The sequence below is a fragment of the Limanda limanda genome, chromosome 15 (assembly GCF_963576545.1).
Source record: "Limanda limanda chromosome 15, fLimLim1.1, whole genome shotgun sequence".
In the NCBI taxonomy this organism is placed as follows: Eukaryota; Metazoa; Chordata; class Actinopteri; order Pleuronectiformes; family Pleuronectidae; genus Limanda; species Limanda limanda.
Window position 1 is genome coordinate 3,200,300 of NC_083650.1, and position 17,276 is coordinate 3,217,575.

At 44.5% G+C, this 17,276-nt stretch overlaps 1 protein-coding gene across 1 annotated transcript in view; it reads right to left on the reverse strand.

Annotated features, from left to right (window-relative positions):
* Positions 1-9,470: 9,470 nt before the first annotated feature.
* Positions 9,471-17,276, reverse strand: part of LOC133020526 (pro-neuregulin-3, membrane-bound isoform) — a 288,466-nt gene continuing 280,660 nt past the window's right edge. The window contains exons 7-9 of the mRNA XM_061087112.1: positions 17,067-17,194; positions 15,120-15,284; positions 9,471-10,146 (exon numbers count right to left, since the gene is read on the reverse strand). Coding sequence (XP_060943095.1) covers positions 9,471-10,146; positions 15,120-15,284; positions 17,067-17,194 — 969 coding nt within the window. The remainder of the gene's footprint in view (positions 10,147-15,119; positions 15,285-17,066; positions 17,195-17,276) is intronic.

Consider the following 17,276-nt stretch of genomic DNA (forward strand, 5'->3'; position numbering starts at 1 on the left):
GCAGTGCAATACACAGCAGTATTCATCTTATCAAAGATGAAAAGACTGTATAGAAGCTGGAAGCAGAAATGAGGCTGTAAAGATGACGTGGCTCCGGTTCAATGCTTTGAACCTGCAGCTACTTAAGAGCCTTGAATAGATCTTTTATGATACGAGTCCTTGGAAACTTTACTTTAGAGGCAGTGAACATCTCTGATAATCACCTTCAAGTGTTACCTTGAAGTTTTAAATTTAGTTTTCATACGATCAGAGGGGGCAGCTTCATTGATCAATATCTAATCATGTCATAATGAGTGGGTCAATTAATTACATGGAAAGAAAAGGAGACAAGTCAAGTATAAAAGCCTATTCAAGCCTTTTTTGTGTGTAAGATTTAGGTGAAAAGGATTTATTGGCAGAAATTGAATATAAAATAATCCTAGTGATGTTTTAACTTATGTGTTTAATCTAAATTGGACAAATTGTGGTTTTCTTTACCTTAAAATGGGTCCTTTATATTAAATACTTCATATTTACATCAGGAGCGGGTTTTTGTCTACGGAGGCCGACATGTTTTTTATGGTTATGATTATTTATTCCGCTCATCTACAAAAAAGAAAAACCTTAAAGTTTTTTAAACCAAGTGTCTTGTCATCATTTCCTGCCGACTGTCATACTTAACTTTATTATTTTGAAGTTTCTCCCCCTCTGAAAGAATCCTGTATCTGCCATGAAGATCCCGTCCTGCCCTCTGGATGTTTTTCCAATTAAACGGCACAAAAAAATAACAGCTCTTTGGAACAGATGGTCAAAGTGTGTGATCAATCATTAATCTCCACTTAGCTGGTTCGTCCCATTTTTTAAACACGTTTTTTGGAAAAATGAAAAAAGGAATTGGGATTTGCCTTCCAGCAATCACAATATCTCCAAACTTCCTTATTTATCTCAAGTTTTCCTCCTGGTGGGTATATTTTATTCATAATAAGCACAGCATTAGAAATGTGAGTCAGGTTTCTGCCGCCCTCCTTTCAGCTCACACATTTTTCTCCTCTTTGCTGCTTCTCCAACACTTTCCGTCTCCGGGGGCCATTTTGCAGCACAGACCATGGAAGTCGACTTAATGTCCTGAGTGGTGATTTGTTACCGTGGACTCCGGTCTCCAGTGGTTCAGATCACACCTCGCTGTTAGGTCACTTTCTGTTGTTTCACGGACTCCATCATCCTCTGCAGTCAGAGCGTGTGTTTCCCCCGAGGACTGATTTCCACTCTCATAGTGTTATGAACAAAAACACAAACTTTTGCCCGTGTTTTATCGTCGACTTCTCTGCAGCAGGCAGGGACTGTGCGGTAATTACACATCATTAATTTAAAGCATCATAACAGTGTCACAGTTCCCAGGAAGAAAACCCAAGGGTACGACTGCAGGGGAGACTTGTGAAAGTTAAGAGTCTGAACTTGGAAAGATAAAAAAACACCTCGGATAAGCAGGCGAACAAAAAGCACAAAGGGTCAGACTGAGGCAAAGGGCAGAGAAGGAGGGCAAGGTGAAAAACAGGGCAGGTGGAAGAGGGCAGGGTTAGAAAGCAGGGATCTGATGAGGGAGCAGGTGAGAGCGGAGGAGGTGAGGAGGGAGGGGAAGGAAGTGAAATGACAGAATTAGACAAACAACTGGAAGTAATGAATAAACAAACTATTAGAAGAATACTCAGAGAGCGTTAACCTCCTCATGGAAATCTGTTCAGTCGCTTTTGAGGAAACCTGCTGAAGTGATTAAAGGAAAAGATAAAAACCTAAATCTGTGATATTGAGGTTTTCCTGCGAATTAAACACGATCCAATACAGTTTGTTTTCTGTAAGATTAACTGTAGTGAAACAAACATGTCAGTCATATGTTGGTGAAACCTCAAAACAGATAACATTAGAGTTTATAGATCTGCCAACACACTTATTAAACCAAGTTTAAATTCACCAGATCTGGAATTTTATTTCGATCTTCACCAAATCGCACACTCAGTCCCCCGAAAATATGTCTGTTTCCATCAGGCATATTCAAGATGCATGAATTATTCTCTCAGAAATCAATGAAAATGTTCTAAAATGCCCGATTTCACAATGTCACCCTGATATCCTGGATAAAAATGAAATTGTTGATGAGGACAATTTAACGTTGTCGGCACCAGGTCACGACTGCACAGAGTACACATTGTGTCACCTGTGTGTTGACTGCGACCTGATTTTCCATCATACACTTGTGGTGTAAGGTTTTAGCTTCGCACGTATCCCAGACGTCACAGTGAACCGTGGAAGAGTTAAATTGTGCAAAAACTAGATGCGGTTCATGGACACCAGGAAACTGAAGGAAGGAAGCGAGTCGTGGGTCAGCTTAAATATTGTGTTGCTCCAGGAGAAGTCGATCACCTCTGTGCTGTGACTGTGTGACATCAACTGTTTCTGCAGCGGTTTATAGACATGACCCTCACGCTAACTCCATCTTGGACGTGGTCCTGTTGCTGCTGCTGCTGCTGCGGAGGTGTTTTTAGGGAGCTGGAGGGAAACAGCTTCGAGGCTGATTAGTAACTTGTTGAATTTCACGGCGACTTGTTGTGAACCAGAAGGGAGGAGCCTCCTTGATTTTAACATTTTTAAGGTTAATAGAGTGAAGAACAAACCATTAGATAGAAGCCAGGGAGTGTTGCACAGAGGGCGTAATGGATGGAGCCACAAGAGGAGATCCCCCTGATTAAACTTTAGCTGAGCTCTATTTACTGTCTCACACTCTGGACACACAGGATCTAAGGCCACAGGAAGCTGAACTCATCTAAATGAATCCTTTACAGAAATTAAAAGACAGACAAAGACAAATCAGACCTTTTCTTATTCCGCTCACAGAACACAATCAGCCTGCTTCAGCACAACCTTGGTAAACGCTGCCGAGCCTTCTGGGCTAAACGTGGGGATCTGAATATCACTTTATATGTAAATTGCCGTGATTAATTCAATCAAAAATACTGACAAAGAAACATGGCTGAGATTCTGCTGACCTTAGGAAATCCGTCCATCTGTGGTTCAGTGCTGCTTCGTGGAGGTTTTTTTTCATCTCATTTGATCCCAGTGAAGTAAAAATCATTTCTCACATTATTAAGTTGTTCATTTTTCTGTGGATCAATGCTTGCTTTTTTTTCTGTGAGAAACGATTTAAACATCACATCAGGGTTCATATTTTAAATCACTTGTCAATATTACAAACCAAAGTTAAACATGTTGTGCATCTTGTGAGTGAGACGAAGGATCAGCAGATGAATGAGCTGTGATCTGATTCAGAGGATGGATCCTTCAGAAGACAACGACCGTAAAGACTAAACCGAAATCAAATGGTCTGGTCTTCTTTTTGCATCAACAGCTTTTCGCACTGCTCCCATTCCATTGTTAGCTACAGCCGCTGGGATAGCTAGTATCTTAGCGTCATCACTGCTGCACAATGAATCCTGGGATAAAAAGGATCTGGTGTTGCTCCTCAGGTTTGGGACAATGAGGACGGATTTGTTTGAAAGAATTATCGAAGGATGTTGGAAGAGGTTTCTGTCTTTTCCTCCAAATATTAAAAAAAAATACTTGTCTAATCATTTTTACTCACATCTTCTGTTTCCTTCTGTGGTTTGACAAACAGGTGAACTCTGACCTTTACCCATAGGAATACGATGCAGTAGACCTGTGTGTGTGTATGTGTGTGTGTGTGTGTGTGTGTGTGTGTGTGTGTGTGTGTGTGTTAGTGGCACATCTACATTTCTCACCAACCTAAATAAAAAGGTTATTTGAGGTTTCTACATTTGGCTGCTTTAAGCCCGGCTGAGTTGAAATAAGGAAGTTAGAGTTGACGTGAGCAGAAACGTGTCAGGAACCATCAGCTTAATGACGCACATGCAGGCGAATATCTGTAACATGCTGCTCAGCGTGTGGAGGAAAGTTGTGCGTCTTAAATTTGGACGGATATGTGTCTGTCATGTTTCGCTCGCTGCTCACGATCAACTGGATCAGAACGTGTCTGCTGCCTTTGACGTGAGCTTCTCGCACGTCTCGCGTTTCCCTCATAATAAAGTAGATCTTGAAATGTTTTGCAGCCGCTGAAACTGGAAGTAACAGAATCGTCTCTGCTTAAAGTCTGAGGTTTATGTTTGTAGTGAAAAAATGTTGACCCACTTGACACATCCCGATGTATCCTAATAACACAACCACAGACACACACACATGAACTCGCCCCCAGCTGATCCTGACACCAGCAAACGTTTCCTGCAAATGAAAAGAAACCAGACAAGAGTTGGAGAAATTCATCTGTGCACGTTTGTGGTCATCAGGATTTGTGTTTTCTTCTCCAGAAAGAAGTTTAGTGCAAGAAAACATCAGCTGTGACAAGTTGAATTGGAAGGCTTTCATGTTGATACTGAAACGGATTTCATCAGCGCTGAGAGTTTGAGGGAAGGTTTTTGTTCCAGTAGATAAACTCTGCCCTTGGAGAACAAGCTGAAGTGAACGGGTGGAAATCAAACACACAGTTTAGAAAAGCCCAGTGACACTCACACGTCTAAACACATTGATCCGGTCGTCATGATTTCAGCTTCTTCTTCGATGTCGTCACCGGGGTCCGGCTCACGTCATCAACACGCCCACTCGCTTTCTGTGACTTCTGCTGACACATTGCTCAAGGGATCTGGCAGAGAAACACCTGCTTAATGTCCGTTCCAACTGATTCAGGAATTCACGTTGTCAGGGTTGCTGCATATGTGCGAAAGCCTGATTGGATTGGCTGTTCTTCACACTCGCACTCTGTGCTCTCGATTATCATCACGCTAACAGCGTTTCAGCCCCCCCCCCCCCCCCCACCGGCTCTATGTTTCTGGCTCTTTCCACCTGTCTCTGACTTGAGCCTGTTCAAAGCATCTTTCAAATCAAAGCATCGTTGCATCACTGGTGTTTGTTTCGTAGCCGTCCAGGCACCGGGGGATTGTGAAGACAGGTTGGAACGGTAGAGAAAGAGATGTTAACACCAGAGAGCATGCACGCACACACACACACACACAAGGGAAGAACATGCACGTTTGTCTACACACACATACACACATGCTCACAAATGTTCCTGGTATCTGGGCTCAACAACAGTGAACTGGCGTGCAGCTGCCTGGTCCGGCTAGAGAGAGCTGCAGCTCTTATCTCTCTGGCCTGATGGTCTAACCTCAACTGGCTGCCATAACACACATAAACACACACACACACACACACGCACACGCACACGCACACGCACACAAACGCACACACACACACACACACACACACACACACACACACACACACGGACACGCACACGCACACACGCACACACACACACACACAAACACACACAGGACTGCTCTTATCCACCTGACTGACGAAAGCAGAAGCAGCTAAACTGCAGCACAGACCATAAATCTGAGCTTTGTTTCGGGAGGAGAGGTGAAGGGGGATCACCGTCAGTCAGCAGTGTTACACACACTGCATGCCTGCACACACACACACACACACACATACACACACACACACCTGACACATGCATGAAGGGATGTTGCGTAAATACTGTAACTGTACTTAGTGGCTCATTGGACTTGTTTTATTTTTCCAGATAGTCACCAGAAAGTCAGATGACGTTTTACAGGACGGAGGATTTGAATCCACATTTGTCCTCCACATACTTTCCTCATTGTCACGTTCCTGCAGCACGATGACAGTGATTAACACAGTTCACAGTTAAAAGAGGAAATGAGACAGAACTGAAACTACGCATTAAAATGACTAAACTATTATCTCTGATTTTCACTTTGTATTAATCTATAAAAAATATTTTCCTTTAAAATTTGACTTGTCTTGTTGAGAAAAATAAATACCGAACAAAAATGTGTGCAATCTGAGTGCATTCAGATCAATTTAAACCACAATGTGACTTGAAAATAGAGAGAAAGTTGAACTAAGGATTCTGCTTCAATAAATTGACAATTATTGGTTCAATTTAAAGTGTGTTTGCTATTTAAAATCCCATTTTCACATGCATGTCTATATTGGTTGTTTTAATTCAGAAATGTAATCCAAAATAAGCCCTGATAACCTCTATTCTTTAATATAAGCCTATAGACGCCTCCATCTGCACACACACACACACACACACAGACACACAAATGCGGACCTTATAGAGTTTGACTGTAATGAAGAAATTACTCCCTCACTCCTCCTCCCGTCCCTGGGATGGTAGTAAACCAGCAGGATGTGAAGCTGTGAGCAGTGTTCAATTACTGGCACATGTAAAAAAACATTTAAAGATGTTCAGAGAGGAGACGTCTGCGTGAAATGAGTCCCCCCCCCCACTCTCCTCTGTTGTATAATTACTGATGCTCAGATGTACATTGTGCCGGGGCACCTGAATGTCAGGAGGGACTTCCTGAAGGTGCAGCAATAACTTCTACAGGTCCTGTCAATTAAAAAGGTCGATCCTGTTCGGCCTTGACTCTCAGGGTCACACATGCACGCAGATGCAAAGCGAATATCAGGAAGCAAGAATCTAATTTTTGGCTGCACTTTGTCGCTTCTTTGCACCTGTGTGAACGCCGCATTATGTTTATAAAATTATCTTACGTTTAATTACCTTTCAGAATATTCTGCAAAAGAGAAATATGAAGTAAACGCACCTGATTCTGAAGATTCTTCTGGTGTCGGGTAAGAAAACAAATCCAGACAATGCTTGCAGACTTTTATCTCTTAAAAGCTCATACACTGATTACAGTCGGTCAAACAAAGAAAGTCACATATTTTTTGCACGGTGTCTGTGCACAGACACACATCAACCTCCATAGCTCAGCAGTGTTGGTGCTGGAAGGGGACATTATGGAATTCATTGGACGCGAGTATCAAATAACCAGAACTGTTGCGGTTCAACAGTTTGATATAGAAAAGATTATTTTTCCAGGGTTCAATGGCAGTATGGCAAAGGAAGCCTTCAATAGAAAATGGGAGAAAGAAGGAGATAAAGCTCTGGGCTGTAGTTTTGTGTGAGAGTGCGTTTGAATAGAATCCAGCCTTTTCATTTAGGCATTTATAAAAAATAAAATAAAAAAAAGGGCAGAGGTGAAGCTATGAATTTCTCAGCTACTGTGAAATTATCATGAGTGTTGAGTCACATGTCTCTGAGCCGACGTGCACTGATCACACACACGAGAGAGAACCTTGTGAAACACAACGTGGCCGAAATATGTGGTTTGATGTTTTCTGGGACTCGAGCAACATTCGGTTCATGGGAGGACGACTTGTTTGAGCTTTTCACCTCAGGACTTATTTTTCATATCACAAACATAGAGCATCCAGGAGTCTGTCTCATCTCTGTGGTAAGAGTGAAGCTCTGAAAACAACCCCAGCGCCTTTTCAGTCATTTCACTGGGAATAAAAGCAAGAGTTGCTACTCAGGCCTCGAGCTTTCACAATAACCGGCTGAATTCTTTCCAAATAAAACGTCCATTAATCGAATATAACAGCAGAAATTCCAATATTTGTTTCCAAATTGAACATGTGCCCAACAATTTTCCTACCTGGAGAACAAATTCCTCCCAGTTTCCTCCCATCTGTGCCCTTTTTTTAAATTTAAACTTTATTAAACAAAACCACTATGAGCTAATCTTGTTGGTAAAAGCCGTTTTTCTTTCCTCATTTGTGTAATTTTCAGTTACACGATGCAGTAAATAAAAGTATTAAATGCTGTTTCCTGCTGAAATGAAAACCTGTGACTCGGACGTGTCGACACCAAACTCTGGTCATGGACGAGCTGTATGAATTTGGGAATGACACCATATTATAAAGCACTCTGTGTGTAGAACAGACTGAATAAAGATGGATGACGCATCTCAACTTCCTTCCCAAAATGAAGCCATCGAATCTCAGATATGGATTTAATATTAAATAACTAAATTAAACCATCGGTTAATTTAAACGGTCGGATCCTTTTGACCGAAGTCTGCGTTTGTTTCATCTGTTTGTGACCTTCACTGCAGCCGATTAGGATTTGGCTTCACTTTGTGGGAGCTGCCATGGGCGTCCATCTTTATCTACAGTCCGTGGTGGATACCGACCCGGGGGTTTCTTGAAGCCGTCGCACCAGGCCGTGTGTGAAAAGCCACAGATTACCCAGCATGCACGCTGGACAGGATGCTCAAAATGTTGTCCAAGCAACCGACGATAAAACAGCTGTTACTTTGAGAGTTGTCACCATTTTTTTTTACTTATTGTCACCAGAAACATTTGGCTGCAGCTTCAAACAGATTCAAAAGCTTCCGATTCATAGGATACAACATAGAGACATTTATTTCTTGTTTCAATCCCCAAAAACCATGTGGTTCTCCCCCTCCCCTCCCCCCCATCAGCCCCAGAAAGCAGCATTGTTCATTAATAACCAAAAATGGAAAACAACATCAACTAAAAAAAAAATCTGATTAGCTCCTGTGGTGCGTCCTATCCCTCCGTCCTTCCTTTGTCCTTCTCTCCACTCGTCCACCCAACTGAAACATAATGCACAGGTGAGTGTGTGTGTATCCGCATGTGTGAAAATATCATTTGTAACAAAAAAGAAAAAATCTAGATCGATTTGAAACACATATCGAAAGGGAGTCAGCGTCTCGAGCTGTCTTTAACAATCTGTCCTCCCCAATCTGAGCGACTGCACAAGAAGAAGACGTCTTTTCCTGGTTTCTCCTCCTCTTCCTCCTCTTCCTCCTCTTCCTCCTCTTCTTCTTCCTCTTCCCCCAGCACCGACACACACTCTCTCTGTCTCTCACACACACTTAGAGCCGAGGAGCGCTAGTTTTGAGTCGTGAACCCTCATTCTTGGCGGGGTAGAAAGGTTTTCCAAAAGGCAAGAGGAGGCGGAGAGGTCGGTGCGGCGGCTCCTCCCCCGGCGGTTCGATTCCGAACCCGTGGCTCGTGGATGTGCGGTGGGACGTTAGAACTGAGCCGGAACCAAAACGTGACACAGTTAATACAAAACAGGGAGAAGAAAAAAAGAAAAAGAAAAATAGTTACATCATTCCTGTGCTCGTCAACTTTGCACTTGGTCACTTTTTGAATTCCATATATTTATATCCATATATATTTATATATATTTATATATTCTTTTTACAATTAAAAACACCATGGATTTGACAGACTATTTGGTTTCTTTTTGTCTAAGTGTTTCTCTTGTTTTGTAAATAAATGCATGTAAATATTTTTTTCTCTTTTTCCCACACTGTCAGTCGGTGAAGGCGCCCCCCGCCCCCCCCCCCACCCCCACCCCAAGTGTCTGGATCCGCACGTTATGCATATCATCGGCACATTATCACAATTTTCCATATTACATAATTTTTTTCAATTAGGCATTCCCGTTGCAGAACACCACAGTCCGTCAAACACTATCAAACCGAAAGGTGAATGTCCTAAATGGAGTCCTCTCATTGGCCGGCGTGGCCCAGGTCTCTGTGTGATAGGCTGGGGCTGAGCAGCTGGGTCTTCGTGGGTCTGTTACAGCTCAGCACGCCAGCGCTTCCTCCCGTAAGGTTCAGGAAGCAAACTGTTTCTCTGGCCGGCGCCGCCGCCACTCCGCCGCTGCTGACCCCGCCCTCCTCCTGCTTCCTGTGAGCCTGGGCCAGCGCCCTGAGCTGCTCCTGCGCCTCCTCAAGCAGCAGCGACACCTCCTCCTGCTGCTGGCCAGTGACGGGCGAGCAGGAAGAAGACGACAAATCCACGTGCGCCGCCCTCCCTCTCCTCTCATCCTTGCAGGGCGTGGCTCCGCAGGGGACGGACTTTGCGACGGTTGCCGGAGTGACACTGGTTTGCATACACGACACCTCGTTGTCATGGTGACACTGGACGGAAGGGATGATTGGGATCGAGCAGGAGCGAAAGGGAGGAGGCGGGGAGTGGCCTTGGCGGCGGCCGGGCCTCCGCAGGCTGCGGGTGGCAGGACTTGAGTCGTTGGACTCGGAGTGAACACACGGGCCTGAACGTACCTCAGAGCCACCGCTCCAAGGGGACAGGGACGTCGTCTCCATGGAAACAGCAGCTTGCATATGTAGGAGGGCATCTTGTCTGGGGTCGTCGCCCGGCTTACCTCCCTGTGTTTGGCATCTGGGGGGGGGGGGGGGCGACAAGACACAGACAAACAGCGTGAGAAGAAACAAATGTTATTAAACTGGAGAGAACTTCCGTGAGAGGAGAAGTCATTCCGTCTTTGAGACAGATTTCAACTCCTTCGTCTTTTCTGACTCCCACGCTGAGACAGAATCCACTCGGGGACAGCTCTCCGCCCTTTGCCATTTCACAGGCTAACACCGCGGCTGCTGAGAGGGAGGAAGACGAGTCTGACATCCTTCTTTCATCTCTTTATATCCAAGTCTCTGCACACACAAAATAACTCCCAAAAAAAACCTCTGCTTCTTTTTATAACTGCGAGGTAACGGCGAGTTCACTTTTTATATTATTGATTTAATGACTCTAATCACGCTGGAAATAAGGAGTGTTGTTGCAAGTTGAAGGCGTAGAGCGGCGGTCAAGGACGAGTGCTCTAATCAGACGGCACGTGTGCTTATCCTAACGAGTTCTTCTCCCCCCCCATCCCTTTCAGCAGTTCCAGTTTTAGGTCAAGACCGTTTGCTTTGTTTGAAAATCCGTCCTGAGTCGGTCTCGCTCAGTGATTGTATAACTCAACTGACTCAAGTCATGAAAGGTTTGGTATTTTCTAAATTTAAAGTTTATTATCAGTCGAACCTTCGCCTGCAACGTGCTCCTCTATTCCCTCCGACCTTTTCTCATCTTTTATTCTGCAGCTGTGTGTTGCCTGATCTGTTCTGAGCGTCCTGATTATTCTGTCTCTCTGTAGCTTTTGGTCTCTGCTTGTTGGTTAACGTCCCTGTGGTCAAACAAACTGAATAAGACTTTTGGTGGTGACGTCCACGGGAACACTCGCATTGACATGACACAAGAAACCAGATCACAAGAAGTAATCTCAAAGGGGGAAACAGGAAAATCAGTTTCCATGCACTGTATCAACCCAGAGACACAGGTAAGATAATATTAGTTTCATATTCTGCCTATGAATGACACCAGCGGTTTTCTGCTCTGACAGGTTACGACAGAAACTGACAAACGAATGCGGAAATTGGCTGATTCTGCAAAACCTCGAATTACATTTATATGACATTGCAAAAACAAGAAATGTGTGGGGAAGGTATGTGGGATGACACAGCTCCTTGGCAAAGCTAAAAGTAGAATGTCTCTCAGTAAAGTGAACTCAACCTACACACCCATATTTCAGGTGTTATTCCATTTCTAGGCTGATGTTTGTGTTACATGAGTAATTTGGTTTCTCAAGCTGATGAGACCTTGTCGCTCCGGCTGCTTTTACTTATTTCAAACACAAGGTTTCCTTTTCCTCTGACATTTAAATAATCTGTTTTAAGAGGAACTTGTTACAGCAGAGAAAACACTGATGATTCTTTAATCACTATTCTCGTCTCTTCTCACGTCCAAAGTGTTGCTCACAGTGCTGGTGCTTGATCTTGTGTAAATATAAACTCTTTCCAGCTCTTTTTCGCTGACAAAGTGTTTTATGAAGTGTGGTCTCTGCATGTGGCTCCTGTTAAGTAAAATAAGAATAAATCCTCAATCTGTGTCTTCCTCCAACCAGCTTGAGCCCAGACATAATCTCTGTCTCCCTCTCTGAGACTGACCATTGTTATCAGTGTCTAAATCCAGCTGCGTTCCAGAGCGGCGTCTCATTATCTTTATGTAATAATTCATAATCCTCTGCAAAGTCTACGGCTGTTTCTGCCACGTCAATATTCAACTTCTGGTCCCTCTCCCACACAGACACACTTACATTTTCCATCAAGGTGTGTGAAAATAGAGGGTGGGTGGAGAAGGTGCTTTTTCAGACTCAAAGGAAATCTCTTCCTCATTTTTTATCGCCGCAGTATTTTTCCGAGACGTGAAAACCTCTTCCCCTGAAAACCACAGCGGAGATTTAGCGAGCGGCCGACGGAGAGGATCCCGCGAGCGATAAGGGCGGATGATGTGAGGGTGCTAATTCCCAAGATAACATTCACAGACAAATCTCTCTTTTGATGTGTTGAAACACAATCAGATTGCGAGAATCTATGAAGCAGAGTTCAAATATACACCCGGGAGCAACGAGGGGGGGTGGGGTGGGGGGGGGCTGGGCAATACACAGAGAACGTGTACGAGACAGGTGAGATTAGTGACCGGGCACTTATCTTTTAACGGGAAGCTCATTACATCTACATGTGTTAACAGTTATTTTATTAATCCGTCCCCCTGCAGATCCTTTCTCAAAGATCTCATCTGTTTGCTGCTAAAGCGAAAAAACCTGTAATGTGATGCAGTGACCTTGTAACACTGCGAAATGTTCCAGAGAAGCAAAGCCGTTACACGTCTGTGGGAGTGCACGCCCACACACACAAGCTGCATGTGTGTGTGTGTGTGTATGTGTGTAATATGTGTCACTAAACTAACCAACAGAGGGAGAAACTGGTGAGCTAGTAACTGAAATAAATAAATGAAAAAGATGCAAACAGTTGACAAAACTACACAATTGCGTGCAGTCTCTCCGTCAGCCGGTTTTATTTTGGAGACAGCTTTATCTTAAAATAGTCGTAACAACACAGGACACTCTTTTTCCCTGTCAGCCATTTTGTTGAGATAACACTGGGCTTCTCTGAGAGGCACGGAATAGAACGGGCAACCTTTCTTTACAACTGTCACATGCTATCTGCACAATCCTCTACCACATCCTTTCCCTAGTGCTGAGGATTTCTTTTACTATATTTCTGAACGCCACCCCTCCCTGTCAGGACAGATTCAAACTTCTTGTCTCTCTATTTCCGTCCCCCCCCCCTCCGTCTCTGTGTAGTCACGGTCAAACTTCTCCATGGCAACGCGCTGCGAGAGAGGGATGCCGATGTCCGTGCGTCCATCTGCTGCTCTGTGAAATCTTACATCGGAGAGTGAATGAGTGAGTAAGTGACTGAGTGAGTGAGTGTGTGTAGGTCAGTGACTCAGCGTGAGTGTGTGTGAGTGTGTGTGTCTGTGAGTGTGAGTGTGAGTTTGTGTGAGTGTGAGTCTCTCATCGTGGGACTGATTGAATGGTGTGAGTGAGCAAACATGACCTCCTGCCTTCCTGCAGAACCTGTTCATCAGTGCGTCACAAATTGATGTCTGAGGTTAACGCAGCATCTGTGCAGTGGTTGGTTCTGTGCCGTGTTGTAAACAGATGCTCCAGCGGCATTAGAACCCAACAAAGGAAGAATCTGTGCCGACTCAAGGACACTTCAGAGACCAGGAGGGGTTTGGACCAATGACAGGACACCTGAGTGACAGTTTGACGGAGTGGAGTGGCCCTATGTCACATGGGCTGACCACAGGGTCGTGTGGGCCTCACACAGTATTCTGACCAGACACTCACATATATCTCTGTGACTCAGATGTTAGTGGTTTTGTTTGACCAGTGGGAAAGGGACTGTGGATGACCAGTAGGGCACTGGGAGTGACCAAACAACACCTCGGCCAACCAGAGGTAAATAACATCAATCCTGAGCCAATTACAAGTGATCAACACTAAGCTAAGGTCTGTAGGCACCTGAACGAGTCCTGAGATCAGATTTAAGATGCATGTGGCCACATTCTCTTCGCTGAGCCCTTGTGATCAGATCTCTGAGGACAGATGTTACAGCCAGATGTGAGTGGGACCTGTGGGTGACCAGAGGGGGTCTTGGGTGGTGCAGAGCATGAAGCACCAGGTTTTAAATAATGCTTCACACAACATGAGCACTGAGAACAGTAATGGCACAGCCCCCACCCCCACCTCTGAATCTCCTGCATGATGTTCACACGTATGATTCAAATATGTGTGGGAGTGTGAATTTTGTCCACCAGCATCTATCTCCTCTTCTTCCTTCTATTAGTATGCATGTGGGTCATGTGGAGCTTTACCCTGAGCTGGTTCTGCTGGAACCTGAGCGCCTGAAGTGAGGCTTGCCTGCCCAGGTGGTGAAAGCACTGACTCATGACCCACCAAAAAAAAAAAAAAAAAGAAATGGGTCAAAGCACAGCGGCTTTCTCACTGAATGCATTTTCCTGTTAATCGTTTCCACGGATCATTTGCATTTCCCCCGGCTGCAGCACATGCAGTTTCTCCTGCACCGAGCAACCCCTGTCCGTGTTTCATTGTTGATCTACCTCCTAAGACGACACATTAAAAAGTCGAGAATCTGAATTTGACGGAGGCGTGACTGAAGGAGAGAGAGAGAGAGAGAGAGAGAGAGAGAGAGAGAGAGAGGGAAAGAGAGAGAGAGAAAGCACCAGCACCAGACGAAGCCTTTCCTCTGAACTCGTGCCACGGCACCGCAGTCCACAACATGACGTGACCTTGTTTTCTTTGCTCAGCAGATTGGAAAACAAAAGGCACGAGGGAGAGTGAAGGAGGTTAAAATAAGAAATGCTGTCTTCTTCTCCTTTTGTTTTCCTGTTAAATATCCAGTTTGAAATGAAATCCAAAGCTTTGTCCAAGGCAGTGTTTTTCAGTCAGTGTGTTTCTTTAGAAAAGACTCATGGAGGAGACAAAGATAGAAAGAAGGAGCTGAGGATGTTAATGATGTAATAACAGCATCTGTGAGTCTGTCTGCAGAAGCAGAGCCTAGAAATACAGTAAATCAAACAGAGGATATGAATAGATATCAAAGTTTGCACATATTCATGGACCAGATACAACTGATTATTTTCTTGATAACCCTTTCTGGATAATATGATACTTCCAGGTGACGTATTCTGCTTATATTCGGGTTGATGATTTTAATTTGAATTGCTCTAATGTTCAGAAAACACATAATTTTCCTCGGACTGTCCTTCGCTGCTGCTCCTCTTTTCAGCCTCTGTCTGAAAATGTGGTTTTAGCCCCTGTCTCTTTAAGGTCCTCCTCCTGTTGAAGCTCACTTTTCTCTGATTGGCCAGCTGGACCCCTCTGCTGTGAATCGTCTATTGTATTCCATCTACAATCAACCTTGAGACCCTCAGCAAGTTCTCCTCACCGTCTTTGTGCCTCAGCTTCCTTCTCGGTGGAGTCGACTTCCTGCAGGTGTTGGTAGGCGGGGCCTGAAAACTTGGACACTCCCATTGGATTTAGCCGTCCCCTGGGAATGGGCGGGGTCCTGCGGGACGCCGACCAATGGGCTGCCCGGGTTTTCTGATCTGGGCTCTGAGACAAGGAGCCACTCCTATGAACAGAAACACACAAAAAACATGCAGAGGTTATTGTAAAATTCATATCTCATTGAATTTGATGTTATATATGAAGGCTGGTCAGTGTTTTACTTTGCTAAAGTTCCTCTAGTGGAAAGAAATGTTTCTGGTTTCTGGAGAAGATCAGTGTCGTTAATAACAACTTTTGGTCTTATTGGTTGTACAGCTTTTAAGAAAACTGCTAATTTGAGACTGTTACACAAATCATTTGCATTCGAGTAAATAAAAAGTGTTTCTGTGCATCACACACTTGCAGTCACACATTCTCACACAAGAGAATATGGAGCCATGAAATGTGTAAGTATATTTTGACTTTCTTCACTGAATCAGCTTCATGCTGCTGTTATAATTTGAATTCAAACCCCCTTCCCCCCTCTCAGTGTCCTGGCTCTGAGCCCTTAGTCATATTTAACTCTGAAGAACAGATTTGCCTCTGAAAACAGGCTGGAAGCTCTTCTTATAGGGAGCAACTTAATAGTATTGGCAGACTTTGACATAAACACTTTAAAAAGAGATTTTTCTGAAACACAGAATTAGCTCTGCTTGTTTTGGACGATGGTTTCCCAAACACTGTCTGATATTCTCATGATAATGCCTGAGTCTATGCATAAGCTGATGCGACTGCAAACAAATAAATCCTGATCGCCAAATGAGGATGTGGTTTGTGGTGAGAGCTGCAGACTTCGAGCCAAATCATCCAGAGATCGCCTGAGAGAGGAGGAGGAGGAGGAGGAGGTGGAGGAGGAGGAGGAGGAAGAGGAAGAGGAAGAGGAAGAGGAAGAGGAGGAGGAGGAGGAGGAGGAGGAGGAGGAGGAGGAGGAGGAAGAAGAGGAGGAGTAAGAGGAAACAGGAGTTTGGCCAAAAGGTTACAGAAGAGACTTTGTAGCTGGGAAGTTGTCTGATCGGGTTTCTGGCTTGTCCAGGAAAAATCTCTTTTCAAATGTCGCCCGGATTCCCTTGAAAACTGGTGATTAACCCTCGGCTGCTGTGGAGCAGCTCGGCGGTAAGAGGTAGAAATCAGAGGCGTGCTGCGCGGCCCTCAGGTGCGAGCGAAATCCAAAATGAAGCTTTCTCGCTCACCTGGGGCGGAGGTTCATATCGCATTCACTGCACATGTGACTGAAACGATAAAATAATTCCTATAAACGTTATATAAATAAACAGAAAATCAGTCGTTAATCTGCAGGAGCTCCCTTCTCTTTGCCTAAGCTCTGTGAGTGTGCTATTGTAAAATCCATCCCTGGCAAAGATGCACATTCGAACCTCTGTAGTAGGCATTTGTATGTGTGTGTGTGTGTGTGTGTGTGTGTGTATGTGTGTGTTGCCGCTTATGTACATGCCAAAGCCCAGAAAGCTCCTACACACCACTGAGCACTGTGAGAAATTATCTTACTGGAATTTACATGTTTGCGCCGGCTCATGAATTCCCCTGCGTTTGCTTCCCATCTTATCTCTATCCCATCGCCTCTGTGTTCACGGCTGTTATAGTTACGCTTATTAACATGTTTATAGCTTTAATTATAATTACTATCATTCTTCCGTAAATCAGCAATTAGCTCTGGCTGCACTGTAATGTGGATAATTCAATTTCTCTCTTCACTGCGCCTCCGGCTGATTACAGGAAAGGACAGCGAAGTTGCTTATTGTTTGCATTAACACCGTTTTCCTGCAGCCTGGCAGACATTAGGATGGTGTAACATGTCACCTGCATGTGTCTCTGTGTGTAAACCTCATACCTGTGGTGTTTGGCGGTGCCTCTGGAGATGCTGGACGCTGTCCCGGCGGCGGCGGCGGTGATGTTGCAGTGAGCGAAGCTGGAGTCACACACGTTTCCCTGGCGAGGCGGCGAGGAGCGCTTGCAGAACTGCAGAAACAAACCAGAACAACAAGATCAATTTTAGAAGCGTGTGATTCAAAGTGGGAGCAGAACTTCTGCTTCTCGTGCA